The following is an 18,467-nucleotide window of genomic DNA, read 5'->3' on the forward strand; positions in this document are numbered from 1 at the left end:
GGGTGTGAGTCACCTGCACACAGCTCTGCGTTGGCTTGCACAGGCACAGAGAAGACATGTTACGGATGTCAGGTAGCAAGACAATGTCAAGACGAAGCCCAAACAGAGCAAAATGTGGTAAACTAAATGTCAAGTGAAGCCAGGGCCCCCTCCTAAATTACCTTATGGAATATAAATCAGATATGATTAACTTGTCACTGCACAAACATCCAAAGACTATTCATACAGGATAAATCATAAACACAACATGTGGCCATTAGGCTAATATTACATTCAGCTGTGTATGCTTGTTTAGACACATACACACATATAAATCTCACACATATACACATTGACTTCCCCACAAGAGGAGAAAAACATGATGTCATCTTTTTATGCCCTCTGTATTACAGTGCTCATTTCCAATGTTCAAAGCTAACCAACTAATGCCACCTAGAGGTGATTTGTTACAACTGACTCAGTTAAAACACTTCAGGACAATGGATATTTACAGTATGAAAGGATTAAGCCACCAACACATGGAATGAGATTGTCAATAAGTAAAACACACTGAACAATTTACATATTCCTCCTACGCTTGCAGAACAGATTGCACTTTTTTGTCACAGGGCAGCACAACATATGTGTTCATTTGCCTCACATTTACAATAAACTTCTGTTTGCAGAAGTGGTAGTATAATCACATGCCAACCAATTGTAATTGGTCTAATAATAAATTGGCATAGTTTATATCTGTATAAATTAATACTTCAGAATTTATAAGAGATCCAGGCTTCAATGACCATATGTAGATTTATATTCCTCTAATTCAGAAATACTTTTGATGTTATAATAAACTTAATTCCTTCATGTGTTTTCTTGTTTTTATTTTATTAAAAATTAGCTTTTTTCTTCCAACTCCAGTGGGTATGTGGACGCATCACATCTCTTGACTTGATTCTCTTTGTTATTCTCTGGTTTTACAGTTAACTTTTTGAGCCTCTCCTTCTACAAACACATCTATATGCGCACACACACAATTTCCAACCCCCATGCTGCTTTCTCACCTCTTTGGTGACGTTGTCTTGGACCAGGCTGTAGAGGGGCACCACGCGGCTGACTTCCAGCAGCACAGGGATGGGGGAAGGCTGCTCTCCACTCCTGCTGTTACCGGTGCGGCCTCTCCCTGACACTCCTCCCATCACGGCCTGGTGATGGCACAGGTGGCAGCCAGCTGGACAGCTTCCCTTCTCCTCACAGCGGATCTCCACGCCATTTACCATGTCGTCAGACAACAGCTGGCTCTTCTGCAATGCCGACAGGTAGCTGATGAAGGGAACTGACTTCAGCTCACGCCGCCCACCTCCGCTAACCCCCTGGTTTGTTGCCTCTAGAGGGGGAGGTCAGGAGAGGAAGGGAGAGTTAGGTAGCCATGTCTTTCACTTTCATATGTATTCTTTCCAAATTGTAAAAACATTCTCACAATGTATACAATGTATCACTTGGGGTAGAAAAAAACATTCACAGTCCTGCAGTTGCATAAAGTGTCCACATCTGGATTTACTTTTACTTGCTGCCAAGGAAAAGAAGAAAAAAGAAAAACTAATCCCTATACTGTCATCAGCTTTTAAGACAAAGACAAAGGATGAATGGGAGGAAGGGTGTCACTGGCTTCTTCTCCTGAGTGTCAATTACCACTGTGATATTCTTACTGGAGTTGGGGGGATTCTTTCTCAGAGAAAACAACACACCATGCAAAAAGAAGAGGCTGCGACAGAAGCAGGAGAGGAACAGAAAGGAGGAATGCTTCTTGGGTGTTGAGTCTTTCATTTGGAGGGTACATCAGGCCACATGTTACAGTGGAGCAGATTTGCCATCTGTGCTGATGTGGCAGATGTGCTTTTGTGTCTATTTGCTTTACAAGAACAGAGGACACACTATGTGAAATGAATGATAAGGTGTTCTTTCTAGTAACAAAAAGTGTGTTAAAGTTGGAATTACAGAGACATGATACCTCATCAGTCAGTGCAAATCACAATTAATTATAAATGCATATCTGCAAATGTATATTACTTAAGTGTAGGTTGTAGTATTGAGTAACCTACACCCTATGCAGTTTAATGAAACTTTTTTGTCCTAATGGAAAAAAACACCATCAGCCCCAGACATGAGAGTATACAAATGTGCAAATGGATGGATGGATAAAGGAAATTACCAATGCATACAGTATTACATAAGCGCAACAGCATATACACGGACATATACACAGACCAAGAAAAAATAAGGGAAACCCCAAAAAACCTAAAAGAAGTGGGTAAGGCAGCTGGAAAAGCCCTTGACATTATTCAGTGTGGGGTAACTAGAACTAATTAGGGTTAATATTTTAAATGACTTATTTCCTGTTAACCATTTTAATGACAGTAAAATCAAACATCCTTCAAACTATTGTCAGTGGCAAAAAGACAACATACAGTGGATTAACCCAAATGTGTTTGTGTGAGAGACGGAGAGAAACAAGTCTACATGTGTCTACATGTGCAATTTTACTTGGACTCCTGTAATATCAACAATGTTAAGTAAGTTAACCCAAGACACGCAAAAGGGTGTGCAAACTTTCAACCATTCATTTCTAATACAAACATATGCCAACACGTGCTTTACCAGCAGGCATTTAACAGCTTAGAGAAAAACAGAACATGGGTGGGGACGTTTCCAAGGACTATTTTATAAATATTTGCAGGAGAAAAATCACATAGGTGTGAAGTTGATGTGACATTTCAACCATGCAAATAAAGCAGGAAAAAAATATTTAATTTCAATATATCTCACATGGCCCTGATGTGCCCATGACATCAAAAAGGTAACAAGCATAAATCATTTGATTACAGAGCATGTAATACTGTAAAAAGTAAGTGTTATGTTACAGTTAAAATCCTAATAATAAAATAGTGAGTAATTTGACTTTGTGTTAATAATTAACATGCGCAAGAACAGGACGTAAGTATAGCTAATAGGCTTGACTGAACAACCAAGCTGTAGGGAAAATTCACTGCTTTAGAAAATAAAATTGTCTTGACAATGTTTGGGGGCGTGCTGGGGTTATGAGTCCAGTGGAGATTCAGGTAACGGAGATACTAAAAATAATTTATAACTAAACAAATATAAAAAACAATGGTCAATGGCAAAAAAAAACAGGTCACCTCAGGTCAGTGAAACTTCCAAATCCCCAGAAAGAATAGCAAGGACATGACCCTGCTGTGTTTTTGTGTGTGAGAGAGAATTGAGTCTGTGCATACATTTTCTTTATTTATGTATGTCTGCAGCTTACTCCCTGTGTGTGTCTGTAAGATTCACTGGCAAGCAGTCGAAAGGGTGGGTGGTAACTTCATGTGCAACAGTAGGTAAACAGGCTCAAAGGGTGGCCCAGGAGCCCAATTACATGCACTTCTTGAGGCGACACAGACACAGAAAAGAGCTGTTGTCACCCAGCTCTCACAATAAAGCCCTGTAGAGTAGCTTAGGTAGGCTGTGGCTACAATCTAATTGACTCTCATCCCCTTTAACTCATTTCACCCCAGATTACAATTGTTTACATCTATGTCAACAACTGCATTTGATAAAAGATTTGGCACTGTTACATATTGGTAGAGAATATAAAACATAGCCATGTTAATGTGATTTTCAGAGCTAGCTGACATTTATAGTGAACAGGGTATTTCTTCCTGCATCTTTCCCACCTATTTTTTATTTACTTTTGGCTTTTACAACTTCTTGTTTTCTTTAAGAGTCCTTACTGTCTTGTTTTGAGATTGGTAGCACATTGCTGTAGCATATAATTTCAATCTGGGATAACTAAAGTACTTTGTGTCTGTTTATTTGTGTTAGTGCAATGTACAGTTTCACTGACATCTGACCAGCAGTGACAACCTTCACAAGGATAAATCAAATATAGAACCACATGTATTTCTGTGCAGTTATAGGAGTGGCCGTCCATTTAGCCTTTTTATAAACTATGACATCTCTTTGCTGTGTGGTATGAATGTGATGCTTATGCAACACTTGTTTGTCATCAAACATAGTGAAGAGATAAATGGAGTGAATTTCCTAGCCATTGATCTTGCACTGCCTTTGTTAATTAAAATGTCTTTGTAGACTGGTTGCAGTATAATTACTCATGAGGGACACATCCCCTCTGGCCAGGGTTATGTTGCCCAGGCAACAACAGCAAAGGTGTCAGATATCTTCCAAAGCAATTTAATACAGATGTTGCTAGATGTGGTTACTGTTGGCATTGCTGTTTTTGCTTTATTAAAACAGCTGCTAGTGCTACATGTACCACAGTCCTCTGATTTTAACAGACCCTTGTTATCTGCAGTAGCTCATATACACTCTTCATTTTACAGTCTTACACAATATTGGTACACACTACTAAATTGTGCATCTGTGTGTGAGCTGTACCTTGTCTACAGAGTACCATTCCAATTAAACTTTGTTTGCTGTATGAATTATTTGAACAGAAGTTACTCTACAATGGTTTGTTAATAGCAGAACAAAATACAATAACATTTATTAAATATGTTAAATGACAATCAAAATGCATTTTCCATATTTCTTTAAAAACCTATTTGTTGTGCTTGACCAAATAAAAGCAGACATTTTCTTAGATGGTCCGAATCCCCACATTTACTGTTCCACAGAGGTGTTGCATGTCTTCTAGAAGACGTATTCTGACATCTAGTGGTCTCTTTCTATAATTACTTATGTCTAAAACCTGATACATGTCACAACATCTGGACATTTTTGAATGCAGTTGTAGCATGTGGGCAGTACTTCAGGTTCTCTCTGTGAGACTTATTTTCTTAGTTACAGGCCTGTTTACTTGTTCACTCAAGTTAACTAATGGTTTGGTCTTCAATAATAGTGTGTCTTCCTGTTTAATACTAAAATGACCACTGTCATTTCAGGACAAGTTACAGTATATTTTTAAGTAAAATAAGTGTTGAACAAATTGCACTATTGCTGGGAAATTATTTAGAACAGGCACTGAAAGTAAAAAACAAAATAATAAAAAAAACTTTGCCTGAAAAACTGGTTTGCCCCCTGTTCTGTGTAAATATGGGAATGCTGGTAATAAGGTAAATAAAAGGTATTCTGCTTTTGTTGGAAGTCAAATACATACCTGTCAAGTTTTGGATTTGAAAATAAGGGAAATTTTTCCGGCGCCCACCGCAAGCAGTCCCACCACCCCAACCAAGCTCCAGTATCCCTTACATTTTAAGACAGGTGTACAAGAAAGCTAAAATCACCACTTGATGCAGAATGCTGAAAACATTTACAATTTATAACATTGCTTGTCTTTACATTTTATTTTCATTCCACACATTCTTTTCATTTCATATTGCTTTTCTTTTACAGTTTTTCTTTTCATTTCACATAACTTTTCTTTACTCTTTTAGTGAGTTATTGTATAAATTTGTTGCAGACTTTGCATTCTTTAAGATTGTTTTGGAAGGAGTGTATTTGTGGGCTGGGCCAGAGTAGTTTACAGAGTGGTTTACATGAGAGTAGAGCGCAACCAGTTCTGTTGTCTAACGTCATCCTATTCTCTGTAACAATCTTTCGTACCATGCTAAACACCCTTTCTGAACTTGCATTGCTATGGGGAATGCATAGTAAAGCCTTCATAAGTTTTGGGCGCCCGCTTGTTGGCACCGTCCCTTCTAACCGTCATCATCCTCCTCACACTACACACTAAACTCGCGACAACTGCCACCTACAGTACCTGTAGTAGGCTACTGCAGGTGGCAGTTATCGCGAGGCTAGTGACAGAGCTCAGATTGGGAATGTTTTTTTTTTTTTTACTCCGCTCGGACCCGGGGTATTATTTTTTAATAACGCAGGTTAAAATACGGGAGATTTACGGGAAAATACTAATACGGGAGGACGGCGGGAAAGAAGGGTAAAATACGGGACTTTCCCGGCCAAAACGGGATACTTGACAGGTATGCAAATATCAGAAAATCCCATGGACTGCATCGTGAGGGTACCATCAGGACCCTGGTATATGCCCTAGCACAGCAGCCAATCAAAACAACTGTCACGCACAGAGCTGTGCGTATTGCGTGTCATTGCGTAAGTGACGTCGTCAACACTGCAGTCTCTCACTAGCAGCTGCAGTAGCAGAACCACAGCACGCCCATCAAAACCTCTGAATTTCCAGTTCCAACCAGCTAACATTGAAGAAAAGGTAACATTTCAAAGCAGACATTTCAAGAGAAACATTACGATGAGCCGCACATGTTATTTCCGAAAGCACTTTTATTAAAAGCCCTGTGATAATGTTGAATAACAGTGTCGCGTTGTGTCAAGGGACAGCGTTAACATTTGTTGTTTTGTCAGGAGGCCTCCGATTTACTGTCTAAAATTAGAGAATTATCAATGTAATTCGTTAGTAAGCCTGGACTGCAAAGTCAACCTGTTTTTAAGCATCAATAGAGCACGGTCGTGCCCTTAGATATAACGTTGACCTAGTTAGCTTATTACATTGCTTGTAATTATTGGCGCTAAACGACCGTGTGTTAAATAACAACAAATCAACAATTAGCTTAGCTACCTGCTACTATCACTATAGCCTTATCCTGGAAGCGTATTTTCTTTAACACCAAGAGGATCTAGTAAGTTGTAACTAATGTTAGCACTACCTAGTCAATAACATATGTTAACATTAGGTAACATTAGTTGTCGTCAGTGAAAGGTTTCCTATTTAACTGGTCACCAAATAAGTAATTTTCGCCATATCTTTCAGCTACACTGCGACAATATACTTTGAAACAGAGAAAAGCTAGCTTGCTGTGCTAGTTATAGCTGACCACATAACTGCCAAGCAAATAATCTGCAAATTAACTAGGTGTGTGGCACTATTTTGCACTGTATCATTTATTGTCTCACAGACACAGTGAAGCGTCAGATAAGTATCAGACGTTTTTTTACTAATTTCACAAAGAATAAAATATTACTATATAATAAAATATGAATTACTTTTCCTTTTTTGTTTTTACTCACTCAAGGACATAATGGAGGCAGCATCTTCTTCCCAGCTGGACCCAGATCTAATAAGGGAGGTTCTTGAATGCCCTATCTGCCTGGAGACCTACAACCAGGATCAAATGAGACCCAAACTCCTGCAGTGTGGTCACACAGTGTGCCGGCAGTGTCTAGAGAAGCTATTGGCTAATACTATAAATGGAGTGCGCTGCCCCTTCTGTAGCAAGGTGTCCCGTATGAGCAGTATCTCCCAATTGGCCGATAATCTGACTGTGCTCAAGATCCTAGATTGTACTACATCCTGCAGTGCTGCTACTGCTGCCCTAATGTGCAAGTCCTGCTGCAACCGCCTACCACGACAGTACTGCCATGATTGTGCTACAGTCCTCTGTGAGCTCTGTAAAGGGGAGGGCCACCTGCATCAAGGCCATTCTGTCCAGCCGATTAGGGTGGCTGCTGAACAGCGTCGTAAAGAACTAGGTGGCAAGCTGACTTCTCTGCGTGATGTTATGGGTGATATTCAGAAGAAAAAGACAGCTATTGAAAACATCTCTAAGTCCTTGAGACTAAAGTACCAGGCAGTGCAGCAGGACTATACTTCAGCTGAGCTACGTCTTCAAGAGGAACTCAGCAGGTCTCGAAGGACATTCACAGCTTCCATGGCAGAAGTGGAAAAGCTTAATGGGCAAGTCCTGGAGGAGCAGACGTATCTCCTCAACATTGCAGAGGTAAAAGTGGTGTCACGCTGTGATTATCTGAGAATGTTGGTGAGGCAGAGCGATATTGCTTTGCTAAAGGATGATGGCGAAGGCAATGATGACGAAGAGCTAGATTTGAGGAGCAGCTTGCCCATCATGTTTCAGCTGCAAGAGCCAGAGCTGATCAGAACAGAGCACTCTAAGCCTGTAGAAGTGGGCCAAGTGACCACAAATACTTATACTGTCAATACAGAGGATGAGGAGAGTGGTTTGGAGATAGCACTTGAGGGTTATGTAGAGAGTGAAACTGGGGCAACAGGGGCTACCGGTGGTGGAAGGGGGGCTCCAATGGATCATTACCGAGACATTGACATGGTTGCAGCTGTAGAGGATGCGGCATGTGGTTCACCAGGCAGCTTTAAGTCAAAGTCTATGGATGCAGGTGGGGGATCACCTGGTGGAGCTGGGGCAAGTGCAGGGCCGGCAGTCTGCCAGTTTGTGAAGAAGATGGGCTGCAAGGGAACGCTACCTGGCATGTTCAATTTACCAGTCAGCATCTGTGTAGCACAACAAGGTGAGGTCCTGGTGGCTGACCGTGGCAACTACCGCATCCAGATCTTTAATCGCAAAGGTTTCCAGCGTGAAATCCGCCGCAATGCCAGTAGCATCGACAACTTTGTCCTGAGCTTCCTTGGGGCTGACCTGCCTAACCTCATCCCCTTATCCATTGCTGTCACTCCTCAAGGCCTGATTGGGGTCACTGACAACTATGATAACTCGGTTAAAGTCTACACTATGGATGGACACTGTGTGGCTTGCCATAAGAACCAGCTGATTAAACCCTGGGGAATTACTGCCATGCCATCAGGTCAGTTTGTGGTGTCAGATGTGGAAGGTGGCAAGCTGTGGTGTATCGCAGTGGACCGCAATTTAGGTGTGGTCAGCTACAATCGATTGTGCTCTGCTGTGCGGCCAAAGTTTGTGACATGTGATGCGGCTGGAACAGTCTATTTCACTCAGGGCCTAGCCCTGAACTTTGAAAAACGTCACAATGAGCCCCACCTGGAAGGGGGCTTCTCTATTGGCTCAGTGGATGCAGACGGCCAGCTAGGCAAGCAGCTCAGCCATTTCTTCTCAGAGACGGAGGACTTCCGCTGTATCACTGGCATGTGTGTGGATGTCAATGGGGATTTGCTGGTAACGGACAGTGGCAGGAAAGAAATCCTCCAGTTTCCCAAAGAGGGTGGATTCAAAATTCTTATCCATGAAGGGCTAAACTGCCCTGTAGGAGTGGCCACCACCCAGAAAGGACAACTGCTTGTACTGGATTGTTGGGACCACTGTGTCAAAGTCTACACATACATTCAGAGGAGGCACTCCTCCACTTCCTAGAGGACCAATCCAGTCTTTCTGCACATGAGAGGTTTAGTAGTGTTGGTAGGTATGGAAATTTGGAAAAGGTTATCTGTCACTTTAGTTTGGCTGCACTCCAAACAAGTCTCACTCCAGCATTCATTGAGTTAATACAGTAATGTTCTAGTCAATTTGGTTTAGTTTAAAACCCACTGCATTTTAATTTAATACCTGAAATTAAAAATATGCTACTTAAGCTGCCTTGTACCTGATTATTGGAACGGATCACAACACTGAAAACAGACCTTGCAATATTTTTACATCAAAGAATACTGGCACAAGTTTTGCATTAAAATAAGCAAAAGAAGCCATTGATGTCAAAGCTAATGCAGGCACAAAGTATAGACGATTCCCTTCCTCTGTTTTACTGCTATATCCACCATTTAGCCTCACTGTGTGCGATGCATGGCTTTCACTGATCTGGCTTTGCAAAAGAGAAACTGGATGAAGAAGAGCTGAAAATGAACATGTATTTACATATAAAATTAAGCATACCAAGGATTTTGGCCTGTGAAGCACTTTATTATTGACACAACACTGTTTCCTAGGTTTCAGTAGCACAGACTAACATTGATCTTGCTGAATGCAGCTGCCAGCTTTAAAGTTTACTGTGCAGTTAGCTAATGGCAAAACAGTAACTGAGTATCAGCATTCATTGAATTGCATTTAGTAACATTCAGGGAACATTAAGTGTAGAAACCTAAGTTACCTACAGGATAGAGGGTTGAACCAGCATGATAGGCTGTGGAGGAAAGCTGGGTAATATGGGGCAAGGGTGAAATGTCATTTACTGGGGTTCTGTGGGTTAAATGCAGTCAGAATTATGGTTACAGATGTTTAATTTGTAGACCACATTATCATTATGTCCCGGTACTTATTAATACTACCTAGCTAGCCTGTGTGCTGTGTATTTTGGAGTAGCACATCAGTCTAATGACTTTTTCAGAGCAAATATTACTCAAATCTACTGTCTGATCATCAAACCCTTTTCCCTGTATGTTATTTCCTTCATCGCTCTCCTAGTGACATCCCAGCCACAGCCTTACTTATGTCACTAGGCGGCAGGTTGAGGTAACCAGCTGTAAGATAATATTATTGTCATCTGCCCTGGACCCTATTCTAGCTGTTCTGCTCAGTCGTACATACAGTATCACTACAATTTCAGATGTTACATCTCCTTCTGCTTGCCATTTATTTAAAAGTTAGCTTTGATCACAAAACACAGTAGCTCCTACTTCTCAGACAGAACTGTGTCCATTATGATTAGAGTAACATTATGATTAGGTTCCAGATGACCTTTGTAACCTGGAAGGCTTTTAAAATGTCAAATCATCTATAAATGACTTTTTGTTACAATATCAAAATAGCCAACACTAAAAAGCTCCCAGACCACATTAAGCGTTAGGAGTACAGCATGCATCTACAACTTGAATAATGTTTACAAACTTTGTTCAAACCTGCCTTTTATTCCAAAAAACTTATTCCATGCCATTGTTTCCTCACGCCTGGCCTGCGGTTAAACAAATCTTTTTCGGGATCACTGGCAGGAGTGTTCAGAATAGCGCTGCTAGGATAATGATGAGTGAAAAACTCCAGCATCACACACCAGACCTGGCTTTGTTACACTGGGATGTTGGATCTGTGTTGCTATGTTTCTCTCAGGATTTTATTCAACACTACACAACTTGCAACCTGTGTTCTCCAGTGTTGGCAGATAGGGTAAAGACAACAGCTTTATACAGTCTTTTGCAAGTTTGTGGTAGTCAAGATTAAATTCATCTACCGTATATCTGCATGCATTTCATTTATTATTTTATTATGTAGATTTAGTGGACTTCATTGTCCATATTAAGCATTATAAATATAATGCTTTCAGGTAAAATAAAATCAAAATATTTAGTGGCCTCAATTTTGGGAATTAAGTTAATCATTGAAATCCACCCATGTATGTAACATATTCTATGTCCATAAATACATAAGTAGTAAATATGCCTTCCCGCCAATACGTATCTTCCAGTCCAGATATGCTCATAAGAGCATATCACATACTGACTCAGTTTCAGCCTTAAAAATAAAGTATTTCACAAAGCTGACCTTATAAACATTATCGTAAACAATAAGTGTTTGTAGTATTTCTACATAAAGTGATAAGGAGTAGAAAACAAGTAGAACTGAATTTAAGTATCAAGTGAAGTCTGTCACAGTCATTTCCCCTGTGCATTTTTATTTGTTTTATTGTTAGGCCATGTTATATCAACACTAAACCAATAGATTATAATTCAAGATCGTCTCAGCTGCATGTCAACCTTGCCATAAAAACATTTATTCAGTGCTTTCACTGTATACATGGTCACTAGAAGTAGTTATCACTAAATAATATTCACAATTTACAGTGACAGAAAAATGCATAAAATGCCAGAAAAAAAAATCAAGTGTCCTTGTGTCAGTGTGCTACACCATCTGTTTTATTCTGTTATTAGAGAGAAGTTATTTCCTTGCATACGTCTTCAAAGTGTGTTAATTTGTACCATTGGATCGAAATACTGCAATGTGTCAATGAACCAAACTCCCATGTGTTATGTCCTTTGAAGCCTGTGGATTTTACAATGTATTGAACACAGTACAGACATCTCTGTCTAGTCAAATTCATGTTTGTATTGTTGATTATCTGAGTGCAATAAACATTTATGAACAACTTAAATATCAGTAGCAGTTTTTTCTTCATACCATTCTAACATTTGTGTTCTCAATTATCAAATGTGTCTTTATACAATTTTCAGTTTTCTGTGTGACCATAGTCAAGGCAAACCACCATAATTGGTGTAAGTAGCGCAGGGTGATGAGGACAAAAATAATAATTAGGCTATAACGTAGGCTTTTGAAACCCATGATGAGTGTTATTTTCAAAAGCAAGAAGCTCCCTTTATAGCCTTGTCATGTCTTTAAGTCAATGGTGGAAGTATTCAAATCCTTTACTTCAGTAAGAGTTGAAATACTACAATAACATATATATATATATATATATATAAAGTAAAAAGTACAGCTTCATCAGCAACATGTAAAAGTACAAAAAATAAAAGTATTCACGCAGCAGGATGGTCCCTGTCATATGATTATTATATTGAAATAATGTTGAGGCATCAACATGTCATCATTGTAATGTTGTAGTTGGTTGAGATGGATCTAATTGTAACTACTTTATCTACCGTTGGTTAGTTTGATCTGTTACAATGTCTTTTTTAAGCCAATCATAGGTATGTTAAATCTTTGTCTCTTAAATAATTAATTGGGTAGCGCACCTGGTAGAGTGTGCGCCCACATACAGAGGCTTAGTCCTCGGCGCAATGGCTGCGGGTTCGATTCCGACCTGTAGCCCTTTTCTGCATGTCGTTCCCCCTCTCTCTCCCCTTTCATGTCTGTCCTATCTAATAAAGGCCTAAAATGCCACTAAAAATTCTTTAAAAAAAATAAAATTAAAATAATTAACAGCTAAATATATACACAATACCCTCCAAAATTTAGCGAGTGGAGTAGATGTAAAGAGTAGCAAAAATGGAGATAACCTAGTAAAGCACAAGTAACATACAGTTTCAAACTTACTCAAATACCTTCCACCACTGTTAGTGTACTACTGAATACAGCATTTTCTTTCAGGTCAACTTATGCATTCCAGACCAGAGGCATGCTCATCATTAAAACCACCTAGTTTAGAGATGTTTTAAATTACTCCTTTTAAGGGGGTGGGGGCGGGTGTTCAATCCTGGCCTCCTTTACCTAAAATCAGTTTTTTCTTTCTTCCTACAAGGTCAGCAAGTACATAACCATATGTATTTTGAAACCCAGGTCTGAATCAACGGCATTGAATGGCTGAGCTGAAAATCAGCACTGGGATCATGAAAAAACAGGATTAAAAAACACCATTTAAATGGAACAGTGCTGCAAGATGCTTTTGGGATGTTAAGTTACACTGATGCTTAATTCAATTCATGCAGCTTATGCTGCCTTTTAACCAGGAGGTGTATTCAGGCATGACACAGTATTTAAAAATAACCTAGTTTAATTCATAGTCAGACAAAGTAACCCCCCTTCCTGTTAATACTCTACTTCTGTTCACTGTGAATTGGTATTAGGTTGCTTGCTTTGATTTAGAAAAAGTTATTTTGTCTTGGTTACATTTGATTGTAGCCCAATCACTCCTGAAGTTATCACAATGTTTACCATTTCTCAAAATATGGTCTACTCACCTCCATATACACTTGTTCAAATGTTCAATGATATGCAGAGATGTTCCGATACCGATACCAGTATCGGTATCGGCTCCGATACTGCTTAAAATGCTGGTATCGGTATCGGGAAGTACTGGAGTTTATGCACCGATCCGATGCACGTATTAAAGCCCTGAAGAAAATCTACGTTCAAGTAGTTTATTTATGTTCTTTTTCCGTTTATAACTGAATGTCAAACTGGATAATAAAAGAAAGTTCCATGGCATTCATTGTTTGTATTTGTTCATGTTTCACAAAGAGTTTAACCTGAGCCTGACAGACAACAGAGATAGAAATAATATCGCATCCATACAGGGAGAGTAGTATACATTTGTTAAAACATAATAAAATATTTGACACACTGGTATCGGATCGTTACTCGGCATCGGCCGATACGCAGGTTCAGGTATCGGAATCGGTATCGGGAAGCAAAAAATGGTATCGGACCATCTCTAATGATATGTCACATAAACCTCAATATATAGAATGTGAGGATGGCATCTCCATTCATTCCTCTAAAATTCAGCCTGTAGGCATTATTTCCTCCCTGTCTGTCAGCATGCTCACCTTTCTGGTACTGCAGCCAGAGCTGCTGCTGGGCCTTCTTGCTGGGGAAGTAGATGCTGCAGCTGAGCTCAGAGCCATACAGGGCCTCAGACACGTAGTGGCTGCCATATTGCTGGAGAAAAGCCAGCAGCTCCTCACGTGTGCTCTCCGCTGACAGTGTCTTCAGCACCTTAGAAAAGCCTACCAGGTCAAGAAGGAGAGGGAGGAATGATTATTTTGTTAGAAGGATTATTAAGGTTGAATATTAAGGTCAGCCGTATGATGTGAATGGGTTGTCAAAATCAGAATCTATCAAGGGCAGACAGATACAAAAATAGAGAGATTGACTGACAGTATGCAGAATATACATCAAAGCTGTGTAGACATTGATCAGTGTTAAGAAATCACAAGGTCAGATTATTCAAACATTGACCTGTAGACAAGGTGATGGAGCTGAGTTTAACTTTGTACAGATTGCTGCGCACTCTCCATTGTTGAACCATAGGATAACCCACTGCCTCACTGAATTGAGCATCCCCTAAGAAAGACAGAAACAATGTAACAATGAGACAAATTAAGAGATGCAAGAAAGACAACAAACACAACAATTTAAAACTAAATACAAAACTCAGATTCATAAAGTGGACCTGCAATTCAAAATAAATGAATACATAAATAAAATCCATCATTTCATTTGAACCATTTATTGCAGATCTACTGTAGTGTTATCCATTACTGCCTTAACATCATTTATTATCACAGCCCATATCCCAGCTGCTCCCCGATCAATGGCAGATACTGTATATAGTGCAACTCCGATTGGATTGCTGACATTAGAAGTAGGAGCAATCTCGCCTTTCTCTGCAATTCGATTACCAAACTTTCACGCCAGTTTAGAACTAAAGTCACAAAAGTGAAGAGCAAGGGGAAAAAAATAAACTGCTTACGGGAACCTTGATCCTGTGCCTCCGGAAAACGTTTTACACCTGAGACATTCATGCACGGTGAAAAACGGGCAATTTAGTTTGTGTGTGTGTGTGTTTGTGTGTGTGTGTGTGTGTTTGTCTGTGTGTGTCCAATTCTGGTGAAAGCAGAACCCAAGTAAAAAATCTCAAGGGTCAATGTGGATCAAATGCCAATTTATCTAATGGAGGGATTAGGGAACAGATGTGCAGTTGCAGGTTTCAAGCCAAATATCTAAGTGACTCTGTTCCCCCACAAGATGGGGTGGAACAGTCGAGGAAAGGATAAAACAGTGAAACGGGAGTTTACAAGGTCCAATACACACGTGTATGTGTGTGGGCATGTATATGCATAATACATGTGATAGCATTTTGAGATGGAGTTTGGGGTTTAATGACACAATGACAAAGGACTAGCCCATGTCTTTTAAAATGATCTTGCACCAACAAAAAAAAGGATTTCGCAAATCAAATTTCACAAAAGGTTTTTCTATTTAAAACATGTTGTCACTTCTCTCTGGACAAATGTCACATGACAGAGACATTACTGGGGTTTTTCACAGACATAATTTGTTTAATATGCTGCTGTGTTCTTCTCTTCTTTAGAGAGTCATATTGGTTGTAGTCAGTTCTGAATTCATGTAGCACATGAATGGATCATAGAGAGATAATAGAACGATTACTCACAAGATAATAGACCGATTACTCACAACAGGAGAGATAGACAAGGAAAAAAAGGCCATATCACCAAACTCACACACCCTCACCTGTAAGGAGCTGCAGGTTGGGCAGGGGTTCGGACAAAACCCCTCGACATTGTTCCTCTACTGGTAAGGGGATGACCATGAGACCGTCGGCTAGCTGGGGAAAGTCCTTGATGAAGTTGTTGTCTCTGAAAAAGATGAAAAGAAAGAAAGTTTTTGAAAAATGTTATTCCATTTAGTACCAAAAGGTAGCAAATCGTAGTGACTACCAAGTACACACCTCTAGTCTATCTGAAGGTTGTGTTTAACAGTCAGGAGTGCAGCTACACATTCTGAACTGCATGAAAACAACTCAACAACAGTTCACAATAAATATCTACAGTCCTGACATGTTCCAGTGCCCCGTCCAGCTTCTGGCCTTCTAAATCATTCAGAGACAGGGATTTGGATATTTTTCGTTTTTTCCGTCTTGCAAGTTCTTCTATGATAATGTTTTATTCACTGATATTTCTTCTCTGCTTCACAGAGGTTAGAATTAAGGTGCTAGGCTCATTGGGTGCTCATTATTATTGAGAAAATATTTAAACACATCAAGGTGTAGATGCTGTTTCTTGCTGTTACGGTAATCCGTTCCATCCACGAGTGACAGAAACGAAAGAATTCATCACTAGTTGTGTCAACATCAATAACATGGGTACAAAGCCAAAATGTGAGTGTGTGTGTGTATGTGTGTGTGTGTTTGTGTGTGTGTGTGTGTGTGTGTGTGTGTGTGTGTGAGATGCTTGGCAGAAGAATAAAGAAAACAGCTGTGTCCCCAAGTTTGAGGGCAGGGGAGAGCTGCAGGCAAAGATAAGACAGACCCCCTAGAATCTCCTGGAAAGAATGGTAATGTGAAAGGAAGTGTGAGGGAAGGGTAGAAGTAGAAGACCCACATACTGTTTCTTTCTAGTGAGAGGAAACAGTGATCACCTATAAATGCACACAGAGCTGATATGTTTGAATGGATGCTCTAAACCTTTTTCACTTTCCCATCTATTTGTAGCCCTATGCTATATTACAGTGGCAATATAAATACTAGTAGTCTTGCAAGTAGAGAAAAAGTGCATGTTCCGCTCAATTTTTGTACAGTAGATGGACTGTTCTGGTTGATCCAAAGCAGTTGCAATTCATTTCCTGTCAAAAAGATGAGTTGTCTTGCTGCATTCTAAAGGCATGGCAAGCAGCAGCAACCTATTTCCCATAATCCACTTTTATGGGACCAAGTCTCAGAGCATAACCTTGTGCCACAGAGACTCTTCTTCATATCAGTTTTTCATCCTGTTCCTCTCTTTCTTTCTAACTCTTTGAGTCCTCTAACCACAAAGCCTGTTAGACGCAATCACAGCCTTAGTGTTACAATGCACTGGTGGAAGGATTGACTCAAGGGTAGAGGATGAGAGGAGTGAGGGAGAGAAGAAGTGCTGTAAAAAGATTACTGTGGCTTATGGTCACAGAAAACATATTGATTGCTAAATTAAATCAGCCAGCTTCACGCCGAGGCTCAGAGAACCTTTGGTGGCATGTGGACCAAGATGATATGTAGCTTTATGGATTTTCAAGCCCAGATGTGGACTGTCCTTGACAGGAGTTCCCTTTTTTTTAGCCACTTTGCTCACAACACCCATTCACATTGTAGAGTTAAAAGAGAGACAGTATAAAAGTGTTCACTGCAGAGCTGCTCAAAAAGAAAACTGACAGATAAAAAAAAAAGAGTAAAGACTAGGGCCTCAGGTCTTCACAGTGTCTGAGTGCATATAAAAATCGTTAAATGTCCTTAACCTTCTCCTTCTTCTACCCTTGAGGAAAAAACATCTAAGGCAAGTGTAGATTGTTGGAGCATCTGTCCATTTTTGCACAGGTAAGTGGTGAGACATCAAATTCAGAAGAGTCAAAGTGTCAATCCTGAAGATTTCTGTTTACGTTGTCCTGTGAGACCACAGTTCCTTGGACTGTTTGTGCGTGTGTTTGTGCGTGTGTTTGTGCGTGTGTGTGTGTGTGTGTGTATTTATGTACATGTGGCAGGAAGGGAGCTTGAAGCATCTATTCTGCCGACAGCTCATTAAAAGACACTTCTAGATCACTACAACCCAAACATACCAATGTGGTTAACGAGATGAGCCAGTTGCTTGTGTTTCAAGAAAGATCATCCCAATCAGCTGGCCATGGCTAACTTATCTCACCTAGGAACGACAAATTGACATTTGACTTGACTTAACAAGCTGAAGCTTAACAAGCAGCAAACCTATAGAACTTCCTCAAGGTAGACATCTGACTTTTTTAACACAGGTATATCATTAACAGTCACTGCATTCTTAGGTGCTCCAGGGATATGCTAATCTGTGTGCTAACCCAATGATATTGCTTACTGAGACTTAAATGGAATAGAGCCATTATTATTCATCATTATTAGTTAGTTACACCAGTGCTTTTCCTGCAAGCACATAGACATTTGCAGCATCCTCAGCCTTTTTGGTCAGGTTACTAGGAAATCTCAGCCAAGAGTAATTTTTTTCTCCACAAAAAAAGTTTCCTTTTTATTTTTAAAGAACTATAAAAAAAAAATTGCAACTTTTTTTGCAACTTTCACTGTCTCCCGCAACTTCATTGCAACAAACATACAAAATACATCGCAACTTTTATCACAATTATACAAAAGGTCCCGCAAAATCAGGCATTTTGGGTCGCAACAATCTCAAAAAAATAACACTGTATTTTACACACACTCACCTACACAGCCTGACCACACTTAACAATCTCCAAACCACCAGACCACACTTGCTGGGGCAATGCGAACAAACTTGTGGATTTACTCATGTT

The 18,467-nt window shown here is 39.9% G+C and overlaps 2 protein-coding genes across 4 annotated transcripts in view; one reads left to right on the forward strand and one right to left on the reverse strand.

The window, feature by feature from the left end:
- The window catches only part of LOC120545374 (astrotactin-2-like), a 298,446-nt gene that overhangs the window by 51,303 nt on the left and 228,676 nt on the right, over positions 1-18,467 (reverse strand). For all 3 annotated transcript variants that reach the window (XM_039779627.1, XM_039779628.1, XM_039779629.1), the window contains 4 exons: positions 15,675-15,799; positions 14,379-14,483; positions 13,967-14,146; positions 1,047-1,369 (listed from right to left, as the gene is read on the reverse strand). In XM_039779627.1, coding sequence (XP_039635561.1) covers positions 1,047-1,369; positions 13,967-14,146; positions 14,379-14,483; positions 15,675-15,799 — 733 coding nt within the window. The remainder of the gene's footprint in view (positions 1-1,046; positions 1,370-13,966; positions 14,147-14,378; positions 14,484-15,674; positions 15,800-18,467) is intronic.
- trim32 (tripartite motif containing 32) lies at positions 6,104-11,835 on the forward strand. Its single transcript, XM_039779630.1, has 2 exons — positions 6,104-6,226; positions 7,047-11,835. The coding sequence occupies exon 2, from the start codon at positions 7,053-7,055 to the stop codon at positions 9,111-9,113; it is 2,061 nt and encodes a 686-aa protein (XP_039635564.1). The 5' UTR covers positions 6,104-6,226; positions 7,047-7,052; the 3' UTR covers positions 9,114-11,835.

The sequence above is a fragment of the Perca fluviatilis genome, chromosome 17 (assembly GCF_010015445.1).
Source record: "Perca fluviatilis chromosome 17, GENO_Pfluv_1.0, whole genome shotgun sequence".
In the NCBI taxonomy this organism is placed as follows: Eukaryota; Metazoa; Chordata; class Actinopteri; order Perciformes; family Percidae; genus Perca; species Perca fluviatilis.